Source organism: Parasteatoda tepidariorum, chromosome 8 (genome assembly GCF_982258835.1).
Source record: "Parasteatoda tepidariorum strain Cologne lab strain chromosome 8, Ptep-v5.0, whole genome shotgun sequence".
Taxonomy (NCBI): domain Eukaryota; kingdom Metazoa; phylum Arthropoda; class Arachnida; order Araneae; family Theridiidae; genus Parasteatoda; species Parasteatoda tepidariorum.
The window spans coordinates 7,842,055-7,867,026 of NC_141762.1; the positions used below are offsets into that span (position 1 = coordinate 7,842,055).

General features: G+C 29.5%; 1 protein-coding gene across 3 annotated transcripts in view; it reads right to left on the reverse strand.

Moving 5' to 3' along the window:
* PAN3 (Poly(A) specific ribonuclease subunit PAN3) overlaps nucleotides 1-24,972 on the reverse strand; it is a 43,172-nt gene that overhangs the window by 14,234 nt on the left and 3,966 nt on the right. For 2 of the 3 annotated variants that reach the window (XM_016066280.4, XM_043044454.3), the window contains exons 2-11: nucleotides 21,319-21,401; nucleotides 18,738-18,815; nucleotides 17,091-17,208; nucleotides 15,934-16,079; nucleotides 11,044-11,211; nucleotides 10,045-10,102; nucleotides 6,908-7,066; nucleotides 5,738-5,854; nucleotides 4,230-4,367; nucleotides 1,407-1,563 (exon numbers count right to left, since the gene is read on the reverse strand). In XM_016066280.4, the coding sequence (XP_015921766.1) occupies nucleotides 1,407-1,563; nucleotides 4,230-4,367; nucleotides 5,738-5,854; nucleotides 6,908-7,066; nucleotides 10,045-10,102; nucleotides 11,044-11,211; nucleotides 15,934-16,079; nucleotides 17,091-17,208; nucleotides 18,738-18,815; nucleotides 21,319-21,393 (1,214 nt within the window). In that variant the 5' untranslated portion in view covers nucleotides 21,394-21,401. The remainder of the gene's footprint in view (nucleotides 1-1,406; nucleotides 1,564-4,229; nucleotides 4,368-5,737; nucleotides 5,855-6,907; nucleotides 7,067-10,044; nucleotides 10,103-11,043; nucleotides 11,212-15,933; nucleotides 16,080-17,090; nucleotides 17,209-18,737; nucleotides 18,816-21,318; nucleotides 21,402-24,972) is intronic. The other variant, XM_016066281.4, reaches the window with a different exon arrangement.

Here is a 24,972-nt window from a genome sequence, read left to right on the forward strand (position 1 = left end):
CTTTTAATAATTTTAAAAATGAGCATTAAGTACTATGTACACAAACACCTCAATAACTTTTGATGTAATGGTTGAATTTTCACATATCATGACTTAAGCTTTATAGTTGGAGGGCGTAATCATGGATATGCAGATGAATTTTTAAGTGACTAACTCAATATAATGTTACATTAAAATAGATTTTACATATGATTTACCCAAAATGCCGGTACTTTTTATAGTAATTTGATGCGAAATTTTTTACAGTGTATGCTTTTAAATAGATGTATAGCAATGAATAAATTAAAAAAACGGACCTTTTTCAAATAAATATAAATTTTTTCTTACAAGTTTGGATTTCTGATCTTCAGCATCTGGGGGGTAGCATACCTTTTTTCCCGCTGGTTTCAGATTTCTGACTCCCAAAATATAGGGGGTAGTCACAATCTGGGAAATACGATCTCAATAATTTAATCAGGAGAGTGGTCAAATGTTTGGACCTTTTAAAGATCATTTCACTTTTTGCGTATTTTTTGCACCCCAAAGAAGTCAGATTTTTAAACATTTATTTCTAAGAGACTATTAAACTGATTTCGATCAATTGCCAATCAGATTGGTGCCAATTTGAAGAATAACATCAGTGGATTTGATCTCCCTAGAATCGTTACCCACAGGTAAAAGAAGTAACCCAACCTCGACATATCAGTTCTAATGTTAAGAAAATGTCTAAGTTCACTCTCACATTATAAATACTAACACCAGGGGTTAAAACTAAGTAAATTTAGTTCAAAGGACATTACTAGTCCATATACACTGTCACTGGTTTGCTAATGTGCCTCTATTAGAATTTTCCTTAAAAAGTTAATAAATCGGATTTGAATAAAAAGATTAAAATGCAGAGAATATGTGATGTCATTAATAAGATGAAATATGCTATTTTGTGAAGAAAATACAAGTCAAAATTAGAGAATTTAAAAGAATATTAATTTCATATTCTTTCAATAAATAATAATTTAAATAAGTAAATAAAACGTATACTTTAAGTTTTATAATAAATGTAGTCATTTTTTTATTTTATATATTCTTTACAGATTTCATTTCCTTCACAAATATATTTCTTTTACAATTATATTTGCTTTAAAATATTTTTTCATTTATTAAAATAAAATTCCAAAAATAAACAAATATTAAACAGTATACTACCCTTTTATAGTAATTACTGGTCCAGAAAACCACTGATAATTTATTTTATGGTGGTCCGAATCAAATTTGGAAGACCATTTTTAATTTTAAGCCATGACTGACATGCATTACATGCATATGCAATTGAAAACTATCAACACAATCAACATGGTAAAAGCTCTGCAACACAACAAAACTAAGAACATATTGATTTTAAAAAAATTAATGAATAAAAGGAGGATTACCGAGATTTTCCAGTGACAAGGATTTTAGAAGGATCAAACGCCCTACACGCTAATCCAGCAGCATGTATACTTCTTAAGACTGAACTCAGTTGAACAATGTATCCCCAAATTAAACTCTCAGGAAGCAAACCTGCATGCTGTCTCAGGTTGTTCAAAACTGTAGAAGGAAACAAAAATGCAATATAAAATTTGTGATAAAAATAATTGAGCCATTGATACATTCACTTACATTTTTCTTCTTATAGAATTGATTAGAATACAATTGTAGTGTTTTTTCAGAAATATTTAAGATTTTTGTTTTTAAGCCTATGTTATGATTAAATTGCTTTTTGTTAGTAAGAATGAAAGAAAAGATTCACACCTAACATAAAAGTGAAAGGCTCAATAACTATTTATCACATGTTTTGTTGCATAGCAACAATATACAGTGGAAAGTCGCGTATCCGGAATCAGCGGGACTTTCCAAAGTCCGGATAATCGATTTTTCCGTATAATAGACCCCCAAGGTAAACAGAGATTAAAATGATCTGAATCTAAGAAGCAGAAATTAAATAACATTATTTTTCGGGCAATAATGTTTTAGTATTAGAATGATATCTAATCAATCAAAAACAAAATATTTAAAAAAAAATAATTATTGCTATTATAAAAATAAATATAGGAAACTAAAAAAATTTACAGTTATGAAAATATTAATTGCTCTCTCCGCCATTTTGAACTAGAACGTTTCAAGCAAGAAGGGGAAATTCCCGTCATTCATTTATTAAGGTGGGTAGGTGAAGAAGCAAAATTCATTTCCTTCTTACTTGCCATTCAAGTTGAAGGGGGGGGGGGGAAGTGACAAGTTCTTATTTTCTCTCCTGTCATTGGCTATCAATCAAGTATAAAGGCGTGGCATGCTGATTGGGTTCTCTTTATTTTTTCTTGTGTGACTAAAGGGGATTCCCCCTCCACTTTAACGTTTGCTGTGTTTACCCTTTTTCACAGTACTTCTTTCCCTAACACTTTATCAAAAAGGTTCCAGGAAATGCCTCTTTTACTAGCCAGCTGCACAGGAAAGAAGGGGGGAGGGGACTCAATTGTGCTCTTTTGAAAACAAATCTCCCCCCTTCCCTTTCCTGCATTCCAGAGGAGGAGTGTTACTAACGGTACGGTCTTGGTAGATCTTCTGTTCTCTTTTCTGTTGATTTATGGGTTTAATGCATAGATCACTAGAAGCTAAGAAAGGAAAAAACCTGTCAAAATACTTTTTTTTTTTTTAAGAGAGTGGGGAAGATGAAGAAATGTTTGTTTATTTTGATTGTTAAAAAGTGTCCGGGAAATTGACCCTTCCGGAAAAGGGACGTCCGGATATGGGACGTTACACTGTATATGTTACTGTGAATGACAGAAATTGGTTGTTGAGTTCCACCGGCGAACGGTGAAAATCGACGCAGCTTTGGAAATGCTGATATTAAAAACTGAATAATCTAGAAGTATTTTGAACTGCTGAAAGTCATTATGTGGTGCAAAAGATACTATTGGGGCAATTATCCAGGCCTTAATGTATAATTGCTGTGCCAAAATATTGAAATGTCCTCATTCAGACTAAGATTTTGAACATGAAATGTCTGTTTCTGAAGTACTTCTTTCTCTTAGAACTACAGTTTTCATTTGTATCATCATCAGCTGATGTTAAGGTTAGGATATTGAAATGTCCTCATTCAGACTAAGACAGGGTGGGCAGTCAAATCTTTCAACAAAAAATAAGTACCTTTTAAGCACTCAAAAAATATTTTTAAGCCTCATATACATTAACAAAATGTAAAATAATGTTCACAAACTTTACATGATCATGATAAAATAACTAGTTTTTGACAAGGAACTATTTTCTTGACTATATTAGCCATTTAAAAATGATCAAGAGATTTTTCAGTTCGATTTCAGAGGGTGGAAAATGAAGCTTGAAATGGAGAATATCTTGCTAAATGCAGTAAAGTTGTACATGAGAGTGTAATAATCTCATCGAATACAGCTCACTATACGCATACGCGGGTTCGCAAGTATTTCATCAAACCTGTAAAATGATTGGCGCGTTCATACGCTACGGAACAACGGTACAGTGAAACAGATTGTGGTTTAATGAATTGTGGAAACGTTGAATAGAACAATATAAAAAGCACACTTTTGATGTATTTAAATACATTTTACAAGTCACTGAGTTAAAAAATTAAAACAAAGTTGCTGCTTGTGGAGAGATGTAAACACACTAGATATAATCTTTCAAATAATTCTGTCCATATTTTTCATCAGAAATTAAAATTTATTTTTTATATGCCAAATTTCACGAGTTTAAAATGGAAAATTCAATTCTATACATTCATTATCAATCCCCACAATAATTTTATTATTTTAAATTTATTTACAAGCCTTTCTTAAGATACTTTTGTATGAACAGAGCCTGATTTATCATAAGACCTGCGATGCTAAACCCTAGGGCCCCCTTATTTCTGGTAGTACCTGAAATGTTACAATAATTTCGTTTTGTGTTTATCAATAAGAATTATCAATTAGAATTATGAGCTAACAAAAATAGAAAAAGATATAAGCTCAATATTTACTAATGCATCATAATTTACTTATGTTATAAATAATTTAAAAGCACTTCATTATTAAACAAAAGGTAATATCGTTTAAAGTAACGACCAGGGGCCCCCGTCATTCTTCATCAGGTCCTGCATATAACCCCAAAAATAAAAAATATGTCATAAAACAAGCATACATTGAAGAATAGAAAATGATTATTTTTGTGAGAAACATATTAATTTAAAGGCAAATCATTACCAGGTTTTGAAGATCCTTCTACTTCAGCAGGGCAGAAATTAGGCAAATAACCATTCAACACTTGAGATGATGGTTGGTTAAAATAAAGATTCATCAAGGTATCAGCACCTGGATGGTAGTCATGGACAAAGATCATAGCTGCGGGAATAAAAACATCTATAAGCTTTTATGGTTTTTTATATATAAATGCAGGTGTTTAAAAACTCTAAATTTTTCATCCACTACTGAAAGTAAGCTGAAGCAATTTCTATCAAAATGAGTCATAAAAGAACCTTTTAGATTTAGTATTCTACACACTTGTTAATTGCAAGCACATTTTTCATTTATTGGGTTGATCAAAAAGTATTTTTTTTATGAGAATGAAAGAAGATTTTCCTGAAGTGAAAAAAAGTTTTATTGAATTTTATATTGTCCACTCTATTGAATAACTTTCTGCCATCTTTCTGGCAGTAGCATGATTCTATGCTCATAAAACTTTTGTTCTTTGCTGGCGAAAAACTGGTCCAGGTCATTTTTGACCTCCTATTTTCTTCTCATTTGACAATCTCTAACTCATGAGTTCATGGAGCAAAAAAGATGAACTAACTCAAAGCAATTTGAGTCGGTTCTTTTTTTTTGCTCCATGAACTCTTGCATTGAAATTGAAGTGGGCAGCACATTTCTCATCCCAGGATGCACATCAAAGGTAAATAATGTTTTTTTTTTTTTTTTTTTTTTTTTTTTTTTTGACCTTTGAAAAACATATCACAGACGTCAACACAAATTTCCTTCCATAAGAACAGTGAGGAGCCCATATGATGAGCTTTAAGATTAAATCTTAGATGTTTTAAATTATGAACAGTCTAATTCATTATTTTTAATCTCTAAGTAATCTCATGAGCTGTTATTCACCAGTTTGCATCATTTTATGCCTTTATAAGGACTTCATCAGCTGCAACTGGTGATCCAGAATGTGGTGTATCTTCATTAAATTTGTCAGATTGAAATTTTGCAAAAGTTTTGCTTTCAACACATCTTTTCCATACACATTGGATAATTTTTTTTCCTGAACAGCTCTTTCACATTTACAAAAATAAAAAGGTAAAATATGCCAAAAATGCTACTTTTTACTTTCCATAATTGAAAAGGCACCAACCAAATGTTACTGCATATAATAAACTGAGCTTTTCCACAAGCAAGCATTGCTACATCAGCTGTCAAAATATATAATTATTATATGGCTTCAGTGTGAAGTTGGCTGTGAAAAAACATAATAAAGTAATTCATTGGGAAAAAACAAAATTACTTTCCGAACAACCCAACAAAGCTTTTGAGACTTTTTAAAAATAATAAGTTTTGTCAAGTATAGGGTGAATTTAAAGTCATGTACATCAAAATGTAAGCAAGAAAAAGTATTGTTGTAAGGATTGGAAAATACACAATTTTTAATTGACTTAGTGACTTAAGTTTACAGACATGTATCTTCATTTAAAAAATACAATCAAAAAAAATTGAGACAGGTAACTTACAATTGTCTCCAAATGCTTTGGTAGTAAAAACTTCTCTCAGATGCACTAAGTTTGAATGTTGAAGTTTTTTCCAAGTTTCGATTATGGAGATACATTTTGTATTTGAAACTCTGAAACCTGCAAAAAGCATGATCATCAATATTATTTTCTAACCTAAGGAGGAAAATCTAAAAAACTGAACTCAACTAAAGCTAGGCAGTGAAAATAGAACCTAACAACACCAAGGTGGAGCTACTATGTGCACTGCAGCAATGCGGTAGTTGGATGCAGAACACGGCACAGTGACATTTTTGGTTTATGAATTGCTGTGCAATTCTCAATCATCCTCAGGGATGTTTCTCAGACCGTCACCAATAGCCCATTGTGGAGCTCTAGTGCGATGTAAATGAACTACAACAACAATCATTAAAATATGTCCTACTTCCTATTAAAGTTTGATGTTAAGCTTTTGAGACCTCTGTGTAGTGCCAATTTTTACAATTTGGCATTTACACTTCAAGAAGATAACTCATACCCACACATGTAACAAACAGCGTCAGCTGATCGTTTATAAGCAAAATGTAGTGTAAAAGTGGAGCTAAGTTTCTCTACATAAGTTAGAATGTTAATTAGGGTAAAGTTAATTAAATACAGTGCGGTATCACACGTCGAATTTGTTGAACTATAATTCTTTCTTGTCTACATATTTTACCTAACTTAGATTTATTATTTATGTATTTTATGGATATATTTTTGTAATTTGTACCTGGCAACTTCGATTCATAATTAGTTTGTTTATGTTCTACATGGCTTCGTGCTTGTCTTTCTGTTAAGTATGAAATATATGGTGAAATAATTGAAATCTTTGTGTATGAATATAGTATGTGCCAATTAAAAGAACTGATATTTGACGGGCTGAGGTTACTCAAAATAGAATGGAAAGAACAATTGCTAACGTAAACAAAGGCACGTTTCAACTACCAATCAGGATCAAGATACCCACACCAAGTCGCTTCCCCATTACATAAATTCATGTGATTGACATAAGTTATGATTAAAACAAAGCTTCTTACCTAACTAAAAAGTTTAAGTTTAGATGTTAAACTTAATAAGGTGCAGAAATCAGTAAATTTGGTGAGGTTTCAAATACTTAATGATTAGAAGAAAGTACAAAGGAGCAGCCAAACATACCATGAATTCGTCTCATACAGTAATAAACTCCAGTTTTAATATGAGCCGCCTTATACACTGATGTAACATATCCAAAAGTGGAAGATTTTATAGGGCTGTCACCAATGGGTGGTTCAAGAGGGCATAATTTGTGGTAAGCATCTACTTCAGCAGGAAGATCTAAACAAAATTAATTAAAACTTCTCTTGTAAATGTATAAAACAACAATTTTATATTATTAAAATTTTGATACATATCTTTTTACGTTATCACATGTTCCTTAGAAAAATATTCTCGTCATAAAAGAAATTTTGTTTTAGGAGATAATTGGGTAAAATAAAATAGTATTTTAGTTTAAATTTCAGTTTTAAAAAAAAGTTATTTATTTTAGCATCATATACATATCAAAAACATAATAATAATTCTAAATAAAACTTATGCTGATCTAGTACCATTACATACCATTTTCCATTGATAGACGAAAGCCTATCCATATTTAAACCTTAAATTATCATGCGAGGTGGCGTATCCGCCAGTATGGCCCATACTGTGATTTCATTTTTTAACAAATCTGCAATTACTGTGGATTGATTAAAAAATAGATGTTTATTAAAGTATATTTTGAAATGTGAACCAATATAAAATTGTTAGCTCTGAAAATTGTATTTTTATCATTATTTTCAAAAAAAAATTTTATTGATTACAATATACCGTCATATAAAAATACAATGCCATCTACGAATGCGTAACAAATGCTGATTTGTAAGTTAATAATAAATCAATATCAGAGCGAGATATAATAAATATGATATTATAATCAATCAGTATCAGAGCAACATATAAGTTTCTCTCTTTCCCTTATCTATATTTTTTTGTAAATATTTTATTTTCAAATTGTCAGTAAATCAGATATAACTTCTTTTTATTCTGTTCCACTCATCTAAAAAAAATTTCATTTATTTATGAAGGCTGATTACATTTCCTTCAACAGAGTATAATTTTCTAATTTTGATAAATATTTACAGCCATGCAATTAATCAGTATCTTTATAAAGACAGAAGCAAGAAACGTCCAGAAGCAGATTTCATTTCAAATTTTGTTTAAGAGGCACATCGTTGGTCCTTTGGCTAAAATATGTTCACAGCTTTCGAGGTCTGATATAAAAAGATATATGTATAGCAATGCTACAGGACCTTAAACAAATGAATATTGGAAAAAGAAATCATGAGAGCATACCACTGCCTATTATTTTCTTTTATTTTGTGCTTAAGTCTTCTTTTTTTCAACAGAAATCATTTAAAAGAGAAAATTTGATATTTTAATGTTTTGTCAGTGACTAATAATTGATGATCTCTCTCCAAAAATGAAACAAAAACAATGCAAATAAAAAATGTAAAGAATCATTCTCCATTTTTTCGTCTTGAGTTAAGATATTTCACTTTTTTTCTTTGTTCAGTTGATCCCAGAAACCATAATATTTAGAAAAGGGAAAAAAAATAAAACTTTACTTATCATGCAGTGTTATTTTTCTCATTTCTGATGACAATGAAAGACAGAATAAGGCAATTAACTTCCTTAACACAAAGATATTTAACTAACAGCATAGAACATGGAAAATAAGCAATGTAAATATCTTTGCTTAACCACCAGAGGTAAGCTATCACATAATTACTATAAAATTACTCTATTTATTATGCAACTTTTTATTGTACAGGGTGATTCAGCAAACTCAGTATAAAATTGAAAAGCACATCACAGAGATTGAGTATCGCATTAGCAACCAGATATAACAGTGTACATTGGCGTTTTCCTATTACGGCCCGCCTGTAGTTGAATCGATACCACTCGTAAAATATTTCATGTTTTATAATAATAATTATCAAAAAGTTTCTTTCAAACAATGAGATCTGTATGTTATTCACTCAATCTGTAACTATGATACATTAGTTCACTTATTTCAATAAACCTTTGACAATCATTAATAGAAAACAAAAAATTAAAATAAAATTAAGAGAATTTAGAAAAATAAAAGTGTGGGTTTGAATGCAACCAATCAGCATAGGGAAGTAAGCCTAGGGTATGTCCCTACTTCCCCTCCTATTTTCCCTCTTCTATCTTCCCATCCCCATAGATCAGGGGTGGCGAACCTTTATGCACCAATGTGCCATTTTTTCTAAAAAAAATTTTAATTTGGTCATAGATGCGCCGTCAAACAATTTTGACTTCGTGATTATTGGGAAAATAATAACACTAAATACTATCAACTCAAAACTCTTTATTTACTATGAAAAAGAATACATTTCGCAATGTCTCAGTTACGCGTAATTCAACTTAAAGTAACATCAGTGTGACTTCTGTTGTCGCAGATTAGATGACAAATAACTTATATTAGGTTGTAAGATGTTATTTTAAGCTGGTCTGTTAATTTTTTTTTTGCTTGTTATTTATTGTTAGCTTGTTTTTTATGGTAAGTAATTGTTTTTTGGCATTAATTGTAATTTTTTGTTAATAATTGTTTATTTTTTATGCTTGTTTTCGTGAATTTTAATTTAATTGGTAAATTGCTTCACAGTGAACTTCGTGATCGGTGGCGTGCCCAAAATATTATGTGGCGTGCCATTGGTTCGCCATCCCTGCCATAGATATTTTATATCTATGCTGAATAACTCAGTACTTAAAACATAATTAATGTGCTTAATTAAAAGACTCTGTTACTGTGAATGACAGAAATGGGTGGTTGTTAACTTCCACTGGTGAATGTTGACAATCACAGAGTCACTTTGGTAAATGTCAGAAATATATACTAGGTCTTTAGTTAAGTTTCATTGCCCGGTACATCAATATGCCTACATCAATGTTTTTTTAAGGTCAAGTTCCACTGCCCAGTATGCATTTAACCAGTACTCTGAAGACTGATGTTTCTCCTAATCTATCCTCAGCAGATATTAAAAAATAATAATATCAACGAATAAATCAATATCAAATCGGATATAACAAATATTCTGGACATTCACCAAAGCGGCTGATTGTTGAAATTCGCCGGCGAAAGTCGACATTCTCTTGATTTCGGTCATTTATGTTAACAACTGTAACAATAAACTTAAATACAAACAAATAAAGAACAAAAGAAGAAATATAAATTTTTTTTTAAAAAAAACCTGTATGTTGCTCAGGGTTGGCTTCAGCAAGAGTAAGCTGATGACGATGCAAAATATCCTAAAAAATAAACAAAAGTTACATATTCAGATAACAATCTGCATAGAACAAGGAAAAATTTAGTTTTACAGGCACAAATTGCTCTGACTTTTTTTATGCCAACAACATAAAGTTTCTAGGGGGATCAAATTGTTGATGCCACTTTTAAAATTTTCAATATTTTCTGCAAAAAGATACAAAATACTTTAGAGGGTGTGTAATGTAATTTTTTCTTTTTATTCTACACCTGCCCAACCTTTTGCAAACTATTTTTTTTTTTTTAATTTCATAACAGTTGTTGAACAGCCAACCTAATTTTGGGTGTATGACTACTGATGTTCAACTCTGTAGTCTTGTAATTTTGAGCCCAAGACAAGGGAACTCGTGGATCAAGTATTGGGAGAAATTTGCCTTCGTGGAGGACTTATTAATGGAACTAACCTGCATACATGGAAAGGAAAACCACAAAAACCTCCCATGGTTAGCCTGACGGTAAGGCCTCTAACCCATGATCCGTTTACCACTGAGTATATATTTTACGTCAGCACTGTGGTCGGTGCATGACGGGTGCAGAATTCGAACCTGGTTCACCTCATTGGAAAGCGAACGCTCTATTCCCTGGGCACTGTGGCTCTTTGCAGACTATTTGGAAATAGTCTATGAGGAGCACTTAGTGCTCTGGTTTGATAAACTCCAATTTAGAGTAACCACTTAATATTGTTGCTTGGAAACAGCACATTTTATCGATGGCAACTTTAAGACAGACTTATTAGAATAAATGTGTAAGACTAAATGTGTTACATACAATATAATGTGTATTAGGCTGAATGCGTCACATATAATACATTTAGTCATTACATACATCAGTCTACATTCAGTCTAATACATATATGATAAAATGTAGATGTATTTAAAAATATTAATTGACAGTTCAAAATAATAAAATACAAGAAAGAAATTACCATTCGTAGTTCATCAGGCAGGAAGAATGAGGGAGCGTTTGCTTTTAATCGCATGTGCTCTATGTGGGATGGATTTCCAGGATAAAGATGCATATCAGGTAAAATAAGTGGCGATATATCTGAAGTCTCTTCTTGAGAGTAAAAATAAGTCGTGCCTCCTACAGACTCCTATCAAAATATTTTAAGAACCTACATTGTTAATAACTAGAATAATTTAAATATATACTTGACACAATAATTTTTACTCTCTCCCAAAGTGGTCAGTTTTTGACCATGGATAAAAACCAGCAAATGATGTCACGCTTGGAGGAAAAGAAGCATTTCATGAAACTGTGACAGTATATGACAAGGGATTGACAAGAAGTGTAATAATACAAGTTTTGGTCAAAATATTTAAAAACCACAGATTAATTAATTTTACATTGTTTTTCATTGTATTATTGGGATGTTTGTCTTATTATTTCTTCGTAATAAAAATATACTCAATGATATAAATGCATTCAATGAAATCGAAAATGCTGCGCTTTTTATGTTGCATTTTAATGTAATAATTCAATATAAAATGCAAAACATTTTCAGTTTCACTGAATATCTTAAAGCTATCTTAATAAAAAAAAAATTTTAAAAAATTTTAAAAATAAAAAATTTAAAAAAAATTTTAAAAACAATAACAGAAAAGTAAACATTATTTTAACTGAAAATTCTTTGTTATTGTTGAAAACTGCCTGATATATAAATATACACAAAGTTATTCATAAACATTTTTGTCAGAAAACATTGCCTTTTTGTACATATTCCTTCATAAAAAATTAATTCATTAATTAAATAATGGCTACACACTGATAAAATTATTTGTGATTACTGATTTAATTCTGATTACTATTACAAATATTTATTTTGTCAGTATTTTTCTTCACTGGTTAAATTTTTCTTTTCTCTTTTTGCAGGGGGTGAGGGATTAATGAATTTTTAAAGTGATGTTAAATTTTAAATTGGTTTATTTTTTAAATAAATACCCTTTTTAAAGAAAATGCAGCTTTAAATGTTCATTGTCTCATAATTTTTAGTTTAAATTACAGAAAAAAAAACTTGCAAGTTGTTTATCAATTAGTCATTTTTTAAATTACTTTTTGAAAAAATTTGTGTACAGTGATTGTCTTTTAGAATGTCTTTAATTATCTTTTATAAACCACAAATTTTTCTCTTATTCAATGAGTGAGTATTACTTTTTGAAATACAGACACAAAATAATATGAGAGGGTAATTTAAAAATTGTTGAGAATCAAATTCAATTATTACATAATATTACACAATTTGATACATTTTTATGGCGTTAAGTAAATCCCCTTTTCTGTGAGAAATCACCCTGACTATTTTCGTTCCGGAGGAGAGAACTCTGTATTTAATTCATACATTAGATTAGTATACACTAAGGCAATAATATATATATATATATATATATATATATATATATATATATATATATATATATATATATATATATATATATATATATATATAAACTTCAAGTGCATTAGGATTTTGTGTCTATCATCCAAAAGTTGTGACAGCTTTTGATGGTTTTGGCAATTTTAATTAGGCAAGGGTCATTCTACCTAGTTTCATATACTGGTCACGACAAAAATACGTTTTTGACACATAACACATCCACTCATGCTTCCCCCAGTGTAAAAATTAAAAAAAGAGGCTATGCCTATACTAAAATAGAGTCAACAAGTTCCAGCAAGCAGCAAGTTCCAACATACTTTATTTTTCAGTAATAGCAAAAAAATGTTTTTGATATCAATACATATTTCGCGTCTCACCATCATATGACTTTACTGAGAGAATAGCCTGGTTTATATTTGTGCTTATTATAGCGCAAAGACAACGTCTTTGTGATAATACTGGTAAAAATTTTTAAAATTAATATTTTATAAAAATGTCCTTAAAAATTTAGATTTTAATATAAAAACTGTATTTTAAATTTCAATTTATTTATTCTCTCATTTTTTTACATATAAATATATAAGCTTAAGACTTCCTTTAATTCTCTTCAGTTTAAGTCCTAATACAAAAAAATAATAGAAAGTGCAGAAAATTGCAATTTCTTTTTACAAAATATATATATATATATATACAGTGGAGCATCGTTTATACGACGCCGAAGGGACCACCGTAAAACGTCGTATAAACGATAACGTCGTATAATCGATTTTTACTTCTAAAACTGAAACTAACTCTGTTTTCAGTTCATTTTAATGTTTAACGTGTTGATTTACATAAATTTCTAAATTAGACAAAGCAAAACAAACAAATAACCAAAGAAGAAAAATTGCAGTGAGCAATTTGAATGTATGTTACCTTTAATTATATTTTCTTGCTATTAGTCTCTACAATGCTTTGAATAGCGAGTTGATCTTACTGCTTTCTATGATGCAATTTTAAATTTCTAATCACGGCCAAATCTAATGGCTGAAGCGCACTTGTGCAATTCGAGGGAAAAAGAGAACTTTTACATTTTCCAAAATAATTAGTATCGTTGGGTGCGCTGGACATTGGTCGATGAATAGCAAAATTTTTCGTTTTTGCTCTTCATAACATTGTCTAGTTTTTTCAGTCATCTAGTAAAAATTACGGTCGTCATCCAAGCATTCTTGTTGACACCCTTTTCTGTATCATTCATGTTGGCAAATGCCGCCCTTTTTTAAAATACACAAGAAAAAATAAAAAATTAAATAAACGTAAACAAAATCTAAAAACCGACGTATAACTGATTCTGCGCGTCGTATGAACGATATATTTTTACATTAAAATGAATAGGAATGATTTGGTACCACACTAAAACGTCGTATAAGTGATCGTCGTATAAACGATGCTCCACTGTATATATAAAACTGAATTGTAAATAAAATTACATGTAATTAAAAATAATATACATGCATATATATTGCATGTTTTAATTTTTCAGAGCATAATTATAAAACTAACAAAAAAATAACGTTTAATTATTATTTATTATTTTAAAATGACAATTCATTATTAATATTTTCTGTAATTATTAAAATTAAATTAAGTACAAAAAAAATTGGGCATAAAGATGCAAAACTTCACATCTAAATAATTTTATAATCTGAAATCAATAAATTAAAAAGTATCTGACAAAGTAAAAACTTTTAAAATTAGTAATCTATATTTTTTAATGCAAAAGTGCATAGTTATACATCATTTGTCCCCCATGTAACAAAGATGAATGAGATTGGAACATAAAAATAAGTATGAAATTGAAATTACAAAAAAGAAAACAATAATAACAACTCATAATAAAGGCTACATAATCAGAAAATGGATATCAATGTACATAAAAGACATTTAGTCAATTAATATCCACGACAGCAACTCCAACTTTCCGATATTTACCCCATGAATTCCCATCATTCAACCAACTTATTATTAATTTAAAGACTACCAATTTTTATACTGTAATTTATTCAACAGATTTATTACATTCTGTGGGTTTCAATATATAAAAAAAAGCATAATTGGTCAAAAATGTTTTCATCTGTAACAATAAATTATATAAACAGGGTTAAAAATTAACGTCAGTTAAACAACATTCAATTCTGATTCAGATTACCATAAAATAAACCATCAGTGGTACCCTGGACAAATAATCAATGTTAACGAATGGTATGGGAATGTTGTTTCGGTTTTGTATTAGAGTCAGTGTTTTTGTCGCAAAATAGTAAATTTCATCATAATTGAGAACATAACACATTTTCCGGATTGTAAATTTTTATTTAAATTCATCTAAACTTTAAAAAATATAGAGAGTAACAGAGAAATATCAGCGAACCAATGAAAATGTGTACCGACTAGTAATATTTAGTTACTGGTCTTTTGGGCAAGTGACAACATTTTTTTTAACTTCTACTCTTAATAAATATCAATCAATGAAAATTTTCATGGAATTAACTTTGAGCAAAGAAATATTTAATTTAGGCAAATAGTTCCAGACATATGGCAGATAAAAATATCAAATCTTTTTATTACTTTGATGGATATTATATTATTAAGAATAACTACGAATAACTACCACATTACTTTAAGAATAAAAAACTAAATCTGTCTAAGATAAGATTTTTCAAGAAATGTTTGTGTTTGATTTGACATTGCAGTATAACCTTGAAAAGTCCTGATCCTGATTTCCGAAATTACGGTACTTTAGATATTTGATATAAACAAACAGAGATGTCAAAGTTACGGCCCAAAATGTGGGGGAAAAGCCTTTTGGTTCTATCATAAATAAACATGGTTTTTACTGTTGTTTTTTTTAGCACTTATTCTATGGATTTTCACATTATTTTTAGAATTTACCATAATATATCCCTTAAAATCTTGATTTTAATATAACACGAATTTAAATGTCACAATTGAGTACATTTTTTATGTGCATGAATCATTAAATTAGTCTATGATTTATCAGTAAATTAGTCTTGTCAATCACCTTTTGAACAGTTTGTTAATTAGATTTCTATATGGTCTTTAAAGCCTCAATATTTTTAATAGACTATTGTTAATTCACAAGGACTTGTAGATCATTTTTTCAGCAGTAATTAATTGCTATGGACTTTTTAAAATCTTGGTTTCTTTTCAAGCATGTGGCAGTTTTTGCAATTAATAAAATTTTTTGTTTCAAAAAAATTTTTTCAAAATGGCATTATAACCAAACGCAATTCACCACATCTTGTCTCTAGTTCAAAATTTAGTTTGGATTTTTCTCATTACAAGTAGAAAAGAATTGTCCATTTTAAAGAGCAGATTTTCAAGGTCATACTGAATCATAACCCCCAATTAAAACGCTTAAAAACCAAATGAGAAGATATTTACTTGAATCAAGTTGGAGCTTGTTGGAGTCATGTATTGCTCATGGGAAGGGCTGGCAACAGAAGATGGACCTGGAGAGCAAGTTCTTTTACTGAGAAGTGGGGATTGCTGCGGAGAGCATCTGGACAAGCGACTATTCATGTCAGCTGCTGAAAACATCATCAGCAAAGCATCACAAACAAAGCAAAGAATAAGAATAAAACTTAAACATTGCAAGCTCAGTGAGCTACTAATTGGGATTCAAAGGTTTTAGATGAAAAAAATTTTTTCTTAACTCTTAGAATCATGGCTTAAACAAGGTTCTCACACATCTTATCACACTAAAAAAAAAATAAGTATTTTCTCTAACTTTATATGAATTAATGACAAAATATTATAAAAGTCAAAGTTAATGCATGACTTAAAACCAAGTGTTATAGTCCTACAGTTTACTGGTTTTGTGTCAATTCATCGTGCACAATTTATCTTGGAACAGTACGTTGTGAGCAAAATGTGCTGTCCTCCCAATGGATTCAAAACTCTTCCCCTTTTTATCTTTTGTCGCAAACTATTTCTTTATTTCAGGATCAATAATTATCTAAAGAATTAACAATGCACGTGAAAAACAGTTGGTAAGAATGTAACAGTAGTGCAAAGGATGTTCTTCTCCTCAACCGAAGAAGCCATTGATGAACAGCCCTTCAGAATTTATCTTGGGATATCGTGCAAACTTTAGCTGGGGAGAATATGCTGTGAGTACAATTCGTTATGCTCATAACGGAATCAAAACCCTTCCTCTTATCTTTTGCAGCAAACTATTTCTTTATTTCAGGATCAATAATTATCTAAAGAATTAACAATGCAGGTGAAAGAAGGCTGGTAAGAATGTAACAGTAGTGCAAAGGATGTTCTTCTCCTCAAGCCGTTGATGAATGCCCCTCCTGGAGTCACCACAAGAATAACTATCTCTTTTACAAGGACAGATGGAATTGCAATTTTATTTCTCATGCTGCAGGTATTGCAGTGATAGAGAAATATGAAGTTTCGTTTAATTTCTTTTCTTTAATTTCCTGTCACTCATAAATTGTTACCCATATGCTACAACTCTCTCATTATACAAGATACAGGACCTCTATACCAATGTACTATATTAGGAGTGCAATAAAAAAATGCAAACATACCTATGCCAAAATGTCCAAAAGGTGTACTAACTAACTGAGGAGACTGCATAGAGAACTGGGAAAACGAAGGAGAGCTCAGGCTGTGCGGCATGCGATTAAGTAGGCCATTTCCAAACTCCTGAAAATAAAGCAACAACTTTCTATATTTTTAGTACAAATATCATGCATTTTCTTATTGAATTAAGATCTAAATAAACTTGACATTTCACCCAGAAGAAATTTATTGCTGGACACTGGAAGAAACTGGAAAAAAACAGGAAATAACTAGGTGAAATGAAAGTAATTACAAAAGACCAATAAAATTGTTAAATACTAATGATATTCTAAGAATAGCTTAAATTTAATACAGTGCTAGAAGTTTAAAATTTTTTAATCTAATTAAAAAAATCAAGTTTTATTTAGTTAAAAAAAATCAAGTTTTATTATTATTCTAGAATTTTAAAAATGTATCCATGTTACTTGATAGCTGGTTTGAGCATTCATACTTAACAGTATTTGATTATGAAAATTAGCACACTATTTGTAATTGGGAAATCAATACATGATTTCTAGTCATATAATGCAGCACTTGTGTTTGCATTATATGACTAGACTTGTTACACAGTGCTAACAATGTTATGAAGTTTTTGCACTGTTATGTGATTTCATAATATTGTAGTATTAAAAAAATTGATTACAACATTTTAAAAACTATGTAACCAGGTTTTACTGTACTCATGTACATTGAAAAACTGTAGTTATTTTAATTTCTCAAAAAATGTATTAATTTTTTTTCTAAATGTTGCTTTTGTTGTTATTTTCTAGTTTAAGAAAAGGAGATGAAATAGCTTTAATGTTAATATTATTATTTAAATTAAATTGCATATATAAACTGCTAGTAAACTATTCAAATGCTTCATATTTCTTTTTGGCCGTTTTCTCGATAGATTTTTTTACGTTTCACAAAATTCTTAATGCCAAAACAGTGTTTTGAACTAAGTAAGAGTCTATTGTTTAAACAAGAAAAAACTTTTTAAGTATTCAGTTAAGTAAGCTATTGGGAGTGCAAGTGCATGTATTGAAACTATTCGGAGGGGTTAACAATTGTCAGCAAGGAGTGTGCAGCAGATTATGGAAATTAAATCACCACAATGCAAAAAAGTGGAGAAATCATACACAGGATCATCACATACTAAATTAAGCAGAAGCTACATTTTCAAGGGGCAGTTTAAATTTGCTCTAATTATTTATAAGATCGTTTTGTTGCAATAAAACTCTACTTGCTATTTTACTCTAAAATAAATTAAAATCATGGATATTGCCTATAAAAAATATAGCTTATTAAGACTTGAAATATATACATAATGAAGATTTTAAATTAACAGTAAGAAATCAGGTATATCAGAATTCATACAGGATGTTTAGAATTTCCTCATTTTCGTCCTCATTCTGTTGTTTTAAATTTTTACTCTACCATGTTGCTTGTGATTAATCAAATTTACACATGCACACAAATTAAGGTGTGCAATGTAGATAAAAAATGATGAATAGAATAAAGATGAGAGATTTGTTGACGAATAACAATGTATCACTTGTACAACACCAAAATCTAAAAAAAGATTATATATAACAAAATATGCAAATGACACAACAAATAGAAATTTTCACCTTTCCACTTAAATCAATAGCTTCATTTCCACCAGCAGCATCTGGATAATAGGACGCTCCATCTTCTACTGGCATAGACTGAAATTCAAAAAGAAATTGAATTAGACATTTAGAAATGTAATTGATAACAAATTGTTTTTTTTTTTTTTCTAATTAAGAACAGCTTTAGTTTTATATCATAACCCAATGATCACAAAATGTATACCCCCGAACACCATGGCACCTGACAATTCTTCTCACTTTTCTTCTGTATGTTATTTACATGCAGCCACAGTAAGAAGTGTTCAGAATTCAATAATCCTACACAAATGTAAAATGAGGTAAAAGGAGAGCTTCACAGATTGTGTAAAACTGATTAACCAGTTCATATAAGAGCATTTAAAGAGAATGTAAAGTAGTACTAAGAAAAATATAACACAGCATTGTAATGTGATCTTTAATGGGGAAAAAATTGAGTATGATGTGAATATTCATAGTCATATTTTCTGTCAATGGTCAACACTGCAGAGTTCTCCTTTGAAATAAAAAGGGGCGCTTCCTCTCTAAGAAGGGCACTCATTTAACACTTTAAAATTTTTTTAAAATGTGTAATATTATATAATAACTGAATTTTACCCTCAATAATTTTTAAATTACTCTCTAATAATATTTTACATGCATTTTTAAAAAGTAATTCTATCTCATTATCATATTAAGGTAAAAATTTGTAGATTATAAAAGACAATAACTGTGCACACATTTTTTTCAAATAAAGTCAACTAACAAAAAAATATCAATTGATAAATAACTTAAAAGCTTTTTTCGATAATTTAAACTGAAAATTAAGAGGTAATGAACACTTAAAGGTGCATTCTTTTATTTCTTTTCAAAGAAAAATGTAGTTGTTAAAAAAATAGTTTTAAAATTTATCAATATCTCGACGTAAAAAGATACTCATAAAAATGTAACCAGTTCAGAATTATCCTAACAAAGTAAATATTTGCAATAGAAATCAGAATTAAACCTATAAACACAGTTGAAATTCCATAACAGTTGAAATTCCCTTATCCTAACACGCTGGTCAATCTGGCAGAGATTGAAAGAATTTTTTTCTCTGCATCAAGCAGGCGAATTTTTTTTTTGTGATTATATCATTGCATTTAACTTTAACTTTCAGGGATGTTGATATCAGGGGCTAGTTTTTTTTTTCCTTTTTTCAATATAGTAAAAAAAAATCCACCTTTTCAAAATAAGGTCGTCTTTTCTGAATTTCTAAGATAAAAATATTTATTTTCACTTTTTTCCTACCTATGTAAACACAATTTAACATTCAAGATTTAAATTCACACATAGCGATTAGTAATTACATGATTTAAGATCGTACATCGTGTTTCGAATTTTAGCCATTTCATATAAAATATTGCGTTTGGCATTCACGCGATTCGAAAGACACTATTATTAATCTTATTCAAGTGACTTAAAAATGACACATCAAGATTTGTAATCAAACAATTCGAAAATCAAACATCGAGATTCGTATTCAAGCTATTTTAAAATCAAACATGGAGATATATCAGTGCGATTTTAAAATCAAACATCGAGATAAGTATTCACGCGATTTAAAATCACACAATTTTAATAAACAAAATCTTGTATCGATATTTTATTTAAAGCATTGATAACATTCTATAGATAAATACAAAATTCAGGTATTTTTTCAGTTATTTAAAAACTGTTTTTGCACATAACTTTTTGAATTTCTATTTTCAGGTTTTTTGGTTTTTTACAAATTTCTTCAACAACAAAAAAACGGTAAAAACAAAAAAGAAAGTAAAAACGAAGATTTATCTAACAAAACCCTCATTCCCCGAGGGCACAAGCATACACTCACAAAATACAAAACATAACAAAACAGTAGTAAATAAGTACATCAACTAAATACACAAAGCTCGCATTTCAGAGAAAAGGGTAAGCTGCAAAAATTACTTGAGTTCATGACCTCGGATTTAAAATAACCCTAGGAAAAGAAAACATGATTTTTCATCTTCCACAGCTTCCATTTGTTCGAAAAGTTAGCTACAGGAGTTTCCAAATGCAGAGCTCAGATAATTAAAAAAACTCTCCCATGATCTACCCTACAACCCCACACTTTATTTCAAACCATGGATACACCGATATTCTAGACTGTACAAGTCAATTAAGAACACACCCCAGGAAAGAAATTGAAAAGATTATAAATTTTGACTCCCCCCCCCCCATTAGAATGATTTTTCCGGGTGTGCCATTGCTGTTTAAGTTAACGCACCATATATTGCTCGGCAGATTGTGAACAAGTAATTTTGTGAGGAGGAGGGCTGATCAATTTCTGGCAGTCTTATGAAATTCAAAAAATTTGTGAAAGCAGCTTTGCTTTAGCTCTGCAGGTGCAAAGAAATTATGTGTCCTGTTTAATCACTTAAAATTAATTTATTAAACTATTATATTTAAAGTGATCCTTTACAACCATTATGATTGCACGCTGGTATAAGACAATTCGATCATTAAATTGAAAATTAAAGAAGAATAAAATAGTTGCAAGTAGATAAAAAATAAAAATTCATACACTTAAGTAAGTTTGGAGTTTAGATTCCGGTGGAACAGTGGAAGTAGAAGTAAATGCTTGAAACATATGCTCCATGTCTGCATCTATTTAAGAATAAAAAAGATATTAATATTTTGATATAAATAAGCACTTCTGGTGACCAAATGATCGGCATTTTAAACATAAAACTTTAAATTTTTAGAGATTTAAAAATATTCTTTGCCCAAAAATAAATTAATTTATAAGAATTAACTCAGATTGTATCAAAGACAGTGATTTTCAATCCATCTCTTAAACATTGACACTTCTAAGTCTTGCACATCAACAGGATATTCTTGTCTGAACTTTGTCTCAACTATAAAGCTTTTCCACTAGTCATTATCTAGGGTTTGGGTACAATAGATCTTTGGTCAATGTGCCTTGCTCCTCGGAGCTGCCCAACCTCTAAGTCTAACTCTTGCACATCCCTAAGAATTTCCAAACTATCAGATAGATATACTTCCAATAAAAATAAAAAATTGGAAAAATATCTGCATTAGTATCTGTATTAAAATGATTGCCAATTTTGCAAACTTATAGTCTACAAGAAACTAAAAAGGAACGTTAAAGAATTAAACTTATTCAAAAGGTATAACTTGTAGCCACCAAAGGGCAAACAACTAAATAAATTTTTTTTTCTTCAATTTTTGCAAGTTAAGTAATGTTTTAGCTCTTGGTAAAGAGAGTAGGCGTAAACAGATACAGAAACATCCCCAAAATGTTTTGTAGCTCAATGCCACCTCTTGCAGGGTTCGCCAAGTGGGCCCACTTTGAAAAAACCCGCCCGGGTTTTATTGGGTGGGCCCACCTTGAAAAAACCCACTTGGAACGATAAGTGGGTTTTTTCAAAAAAAAAAAAATTTTTTTTTTTTTACTAAAACTTATTGTTTCACATTTATTTTTATATAATTTATTGTGCAGCATAAATTTGTCAAATAGAGTTGCATGATTTATATGATTAAGTTTTTAATATTAGTAAAGTAAAAGAAACTCAAATATTCATATAATTTTTTTAGTAGGTGCTATTGAAAACTTCAAGTGGGTTTTTTCAAAAAAGTAATATTTTAATGATATTAAATCAAATAAAAATTTAAATAATATAGTCTGAAAAGATCAATTTTTCAACTATAGTTGCATGCTTTATATATTAATAAACAGGTAATATAATACATACAGGTAATATAATAATATAATATATTAAAAAAAATTTAAAAGAAACAATTTTTTTCTTTTTTTACCAAGTGATACATCAACAAATTTAAACAGTTTTATTTTCTAGCTTAAAAAAAAAAAAGCTAAAACTTTTTATAGGAGAACTTTTTAAAATTATTTATCTAAAAATGAAATCCTTTTCCTACGGTTAATTATTTGAAAACAAATGGGACAAGTAACTGATACTCTTTATAATTATACGTAGTTTTAATTTCACTTTCTATTAATCTTATTATAGAAACATGTAAGACCATTAAATATTTATTTCAGTTTTTTATTTAACTCAAGTCAGATGAAATTTTAGTTTTTACTGATTATAAATATTTACAGATTATAATTTTATAATGGGTAATATCCATATGTTTAATAAATATAGTAAATAAATGTGTGTGAAAACAAAAAGATTAATAAACTTGTTCCTTTTATATTACTGCATTTATATTTTATAACTCTTGAGTTAAAAAATTATGAAACGTAATGTACTTAAAAATAAAGAAGATTCAAATATGTATTAGTGATAATGCGTTATCTAAACTTAATATAAAATACATATAACCCAACAAAGTGTTCCCCAAGTGGGCACACTTTAAAAAATCCCATGTGGTGGTTTTTTTCACAATTTTTTTTTTTTTTTTTTTTTAAAAATTTGGTTCAAAAAGAAGTATCTCCTAATACTATCATTGGACATATCGTTGAAGTTAACAAATATTTTAGAAATGTGCATCAAGCACATGGATGGGCAAATGAAAAAAACTGCTTGATGACCAAATGATACTAGGTGGAATTCATATTGTGAGCGCGTAAAAGCTTTTGCCAATAATTACCATAAATATGAAGAGATTGTTCTTGAACAATTTTATATGTCAAAAAAATTAAATAATGTTGGGCTTTACCAATAAACTATCAATTGGGAAAAACAGATATCAATTGTTTCTGAAGCTTTAAAAAAGCTTCAACCCGAAAACATTTCAATTTCAGAACCTGTTGAAATATGAATTAACTTACTACCGTGTGATGAATTAGAACCCCACACACATTTTGTAAAAAGATTCAATCAGGCTGTTCAGCCACATCATTTATTAGCATATGCATCCTGGATCCCGAAACAAGGGGACAATTTTTAAATGATGAACAAGACCAATTAGCAGAAAGCTGTCTTTCTAAGCATCATCCAGAATTTCTGTCACGTGTTATGGCATCCAAAATTTCCGATCCTGAATACTTTCCAAAATCAATGATGCTTGACACTGTTATTGAATAGTTTTCATCAAAAAATAGTGGAAAATTATGGCAAAATAAATAAATAAATAAGTAAATAAATAAAATTCCTAGCTTCCACAAAATTTCTGTCAATTCTTTTTTCTTTGCACTCAGCACCAGCATCCTCTGTCTCTATCGAAAGACACTTTTCAACTTTCGGTTTGGTGCAGAGTAAACTTCGAAATAGATTAGGAATAAATAAAGCTACAAAACTCGTAAAAGTGTATTGCCATCTAAGAGAGAAATGTAGACACTTTGAATCTGTTGTATGATAATAATAATAAAGGAAAAAATTGACCTTTTTTTTAAAGTTAACTCTTAACATCTGCTGACAATTTTTAACTATTTGGAGAAAGTTTATTACAATTAAAAAACAGTTAAAAATTAAAATATTACTTTTAAGATTCTTTAAACATTTTTAAGATTTCATTTGAATACAATTTATTTTGTTTCTTTTAATCATGTTTAAAAATATTGAAAGCAAACAAAAAAAAATTTATTAAGTGATACATTAAACAACAATAAACAAATTTAAAGTTTTATTATCTGATTTTAAAAAAATGAGCTATAACTTTTTATATATGCTTTTTTATAATTTTAAGATTAATTTGTTTTTTGAAACTATAAAGTTAAAATGCATATATTTATCTAAATATTTGAAAAAAGGGACAAGTAACTGATACTCTTTATAATTATACATAATTTTAATTTCACTTTCTATAAATCGTATTATAAAAACATTGAAGACCATTAAATATTTATTCCAGTTTAATTTTATTACAGGTAAAAGTCAGATTGAAATTTTAGTGTTTACTTATACAATACTATTTAATAAATAAAAATATTTTCACAGTAAAATTTATGAGCACTAAATGAAAAAACCCAATTTTCCCCGGGTTTTTTCAAATAAAACCCAATTTTCCCCGGGTTTTTTCAATAAAACCCAGGCGGGTTGGGTTTTTTCAAAAATCCCCGGGTTTTTTCAAACCCTGACCTCTTGTAACATGTTGAATAACATTAGGGCGCAACACTCACAGAGATAAAGAGAGTAGAAGGGCTAGTTCATTCTGCTCTTAGAGCTGAAATACGATTTCCCTCCTCATGACGTCACGCTGCACACAGATCTCGGAGATAGCAAGCAAAGACATTATGAAAACTTTGTAT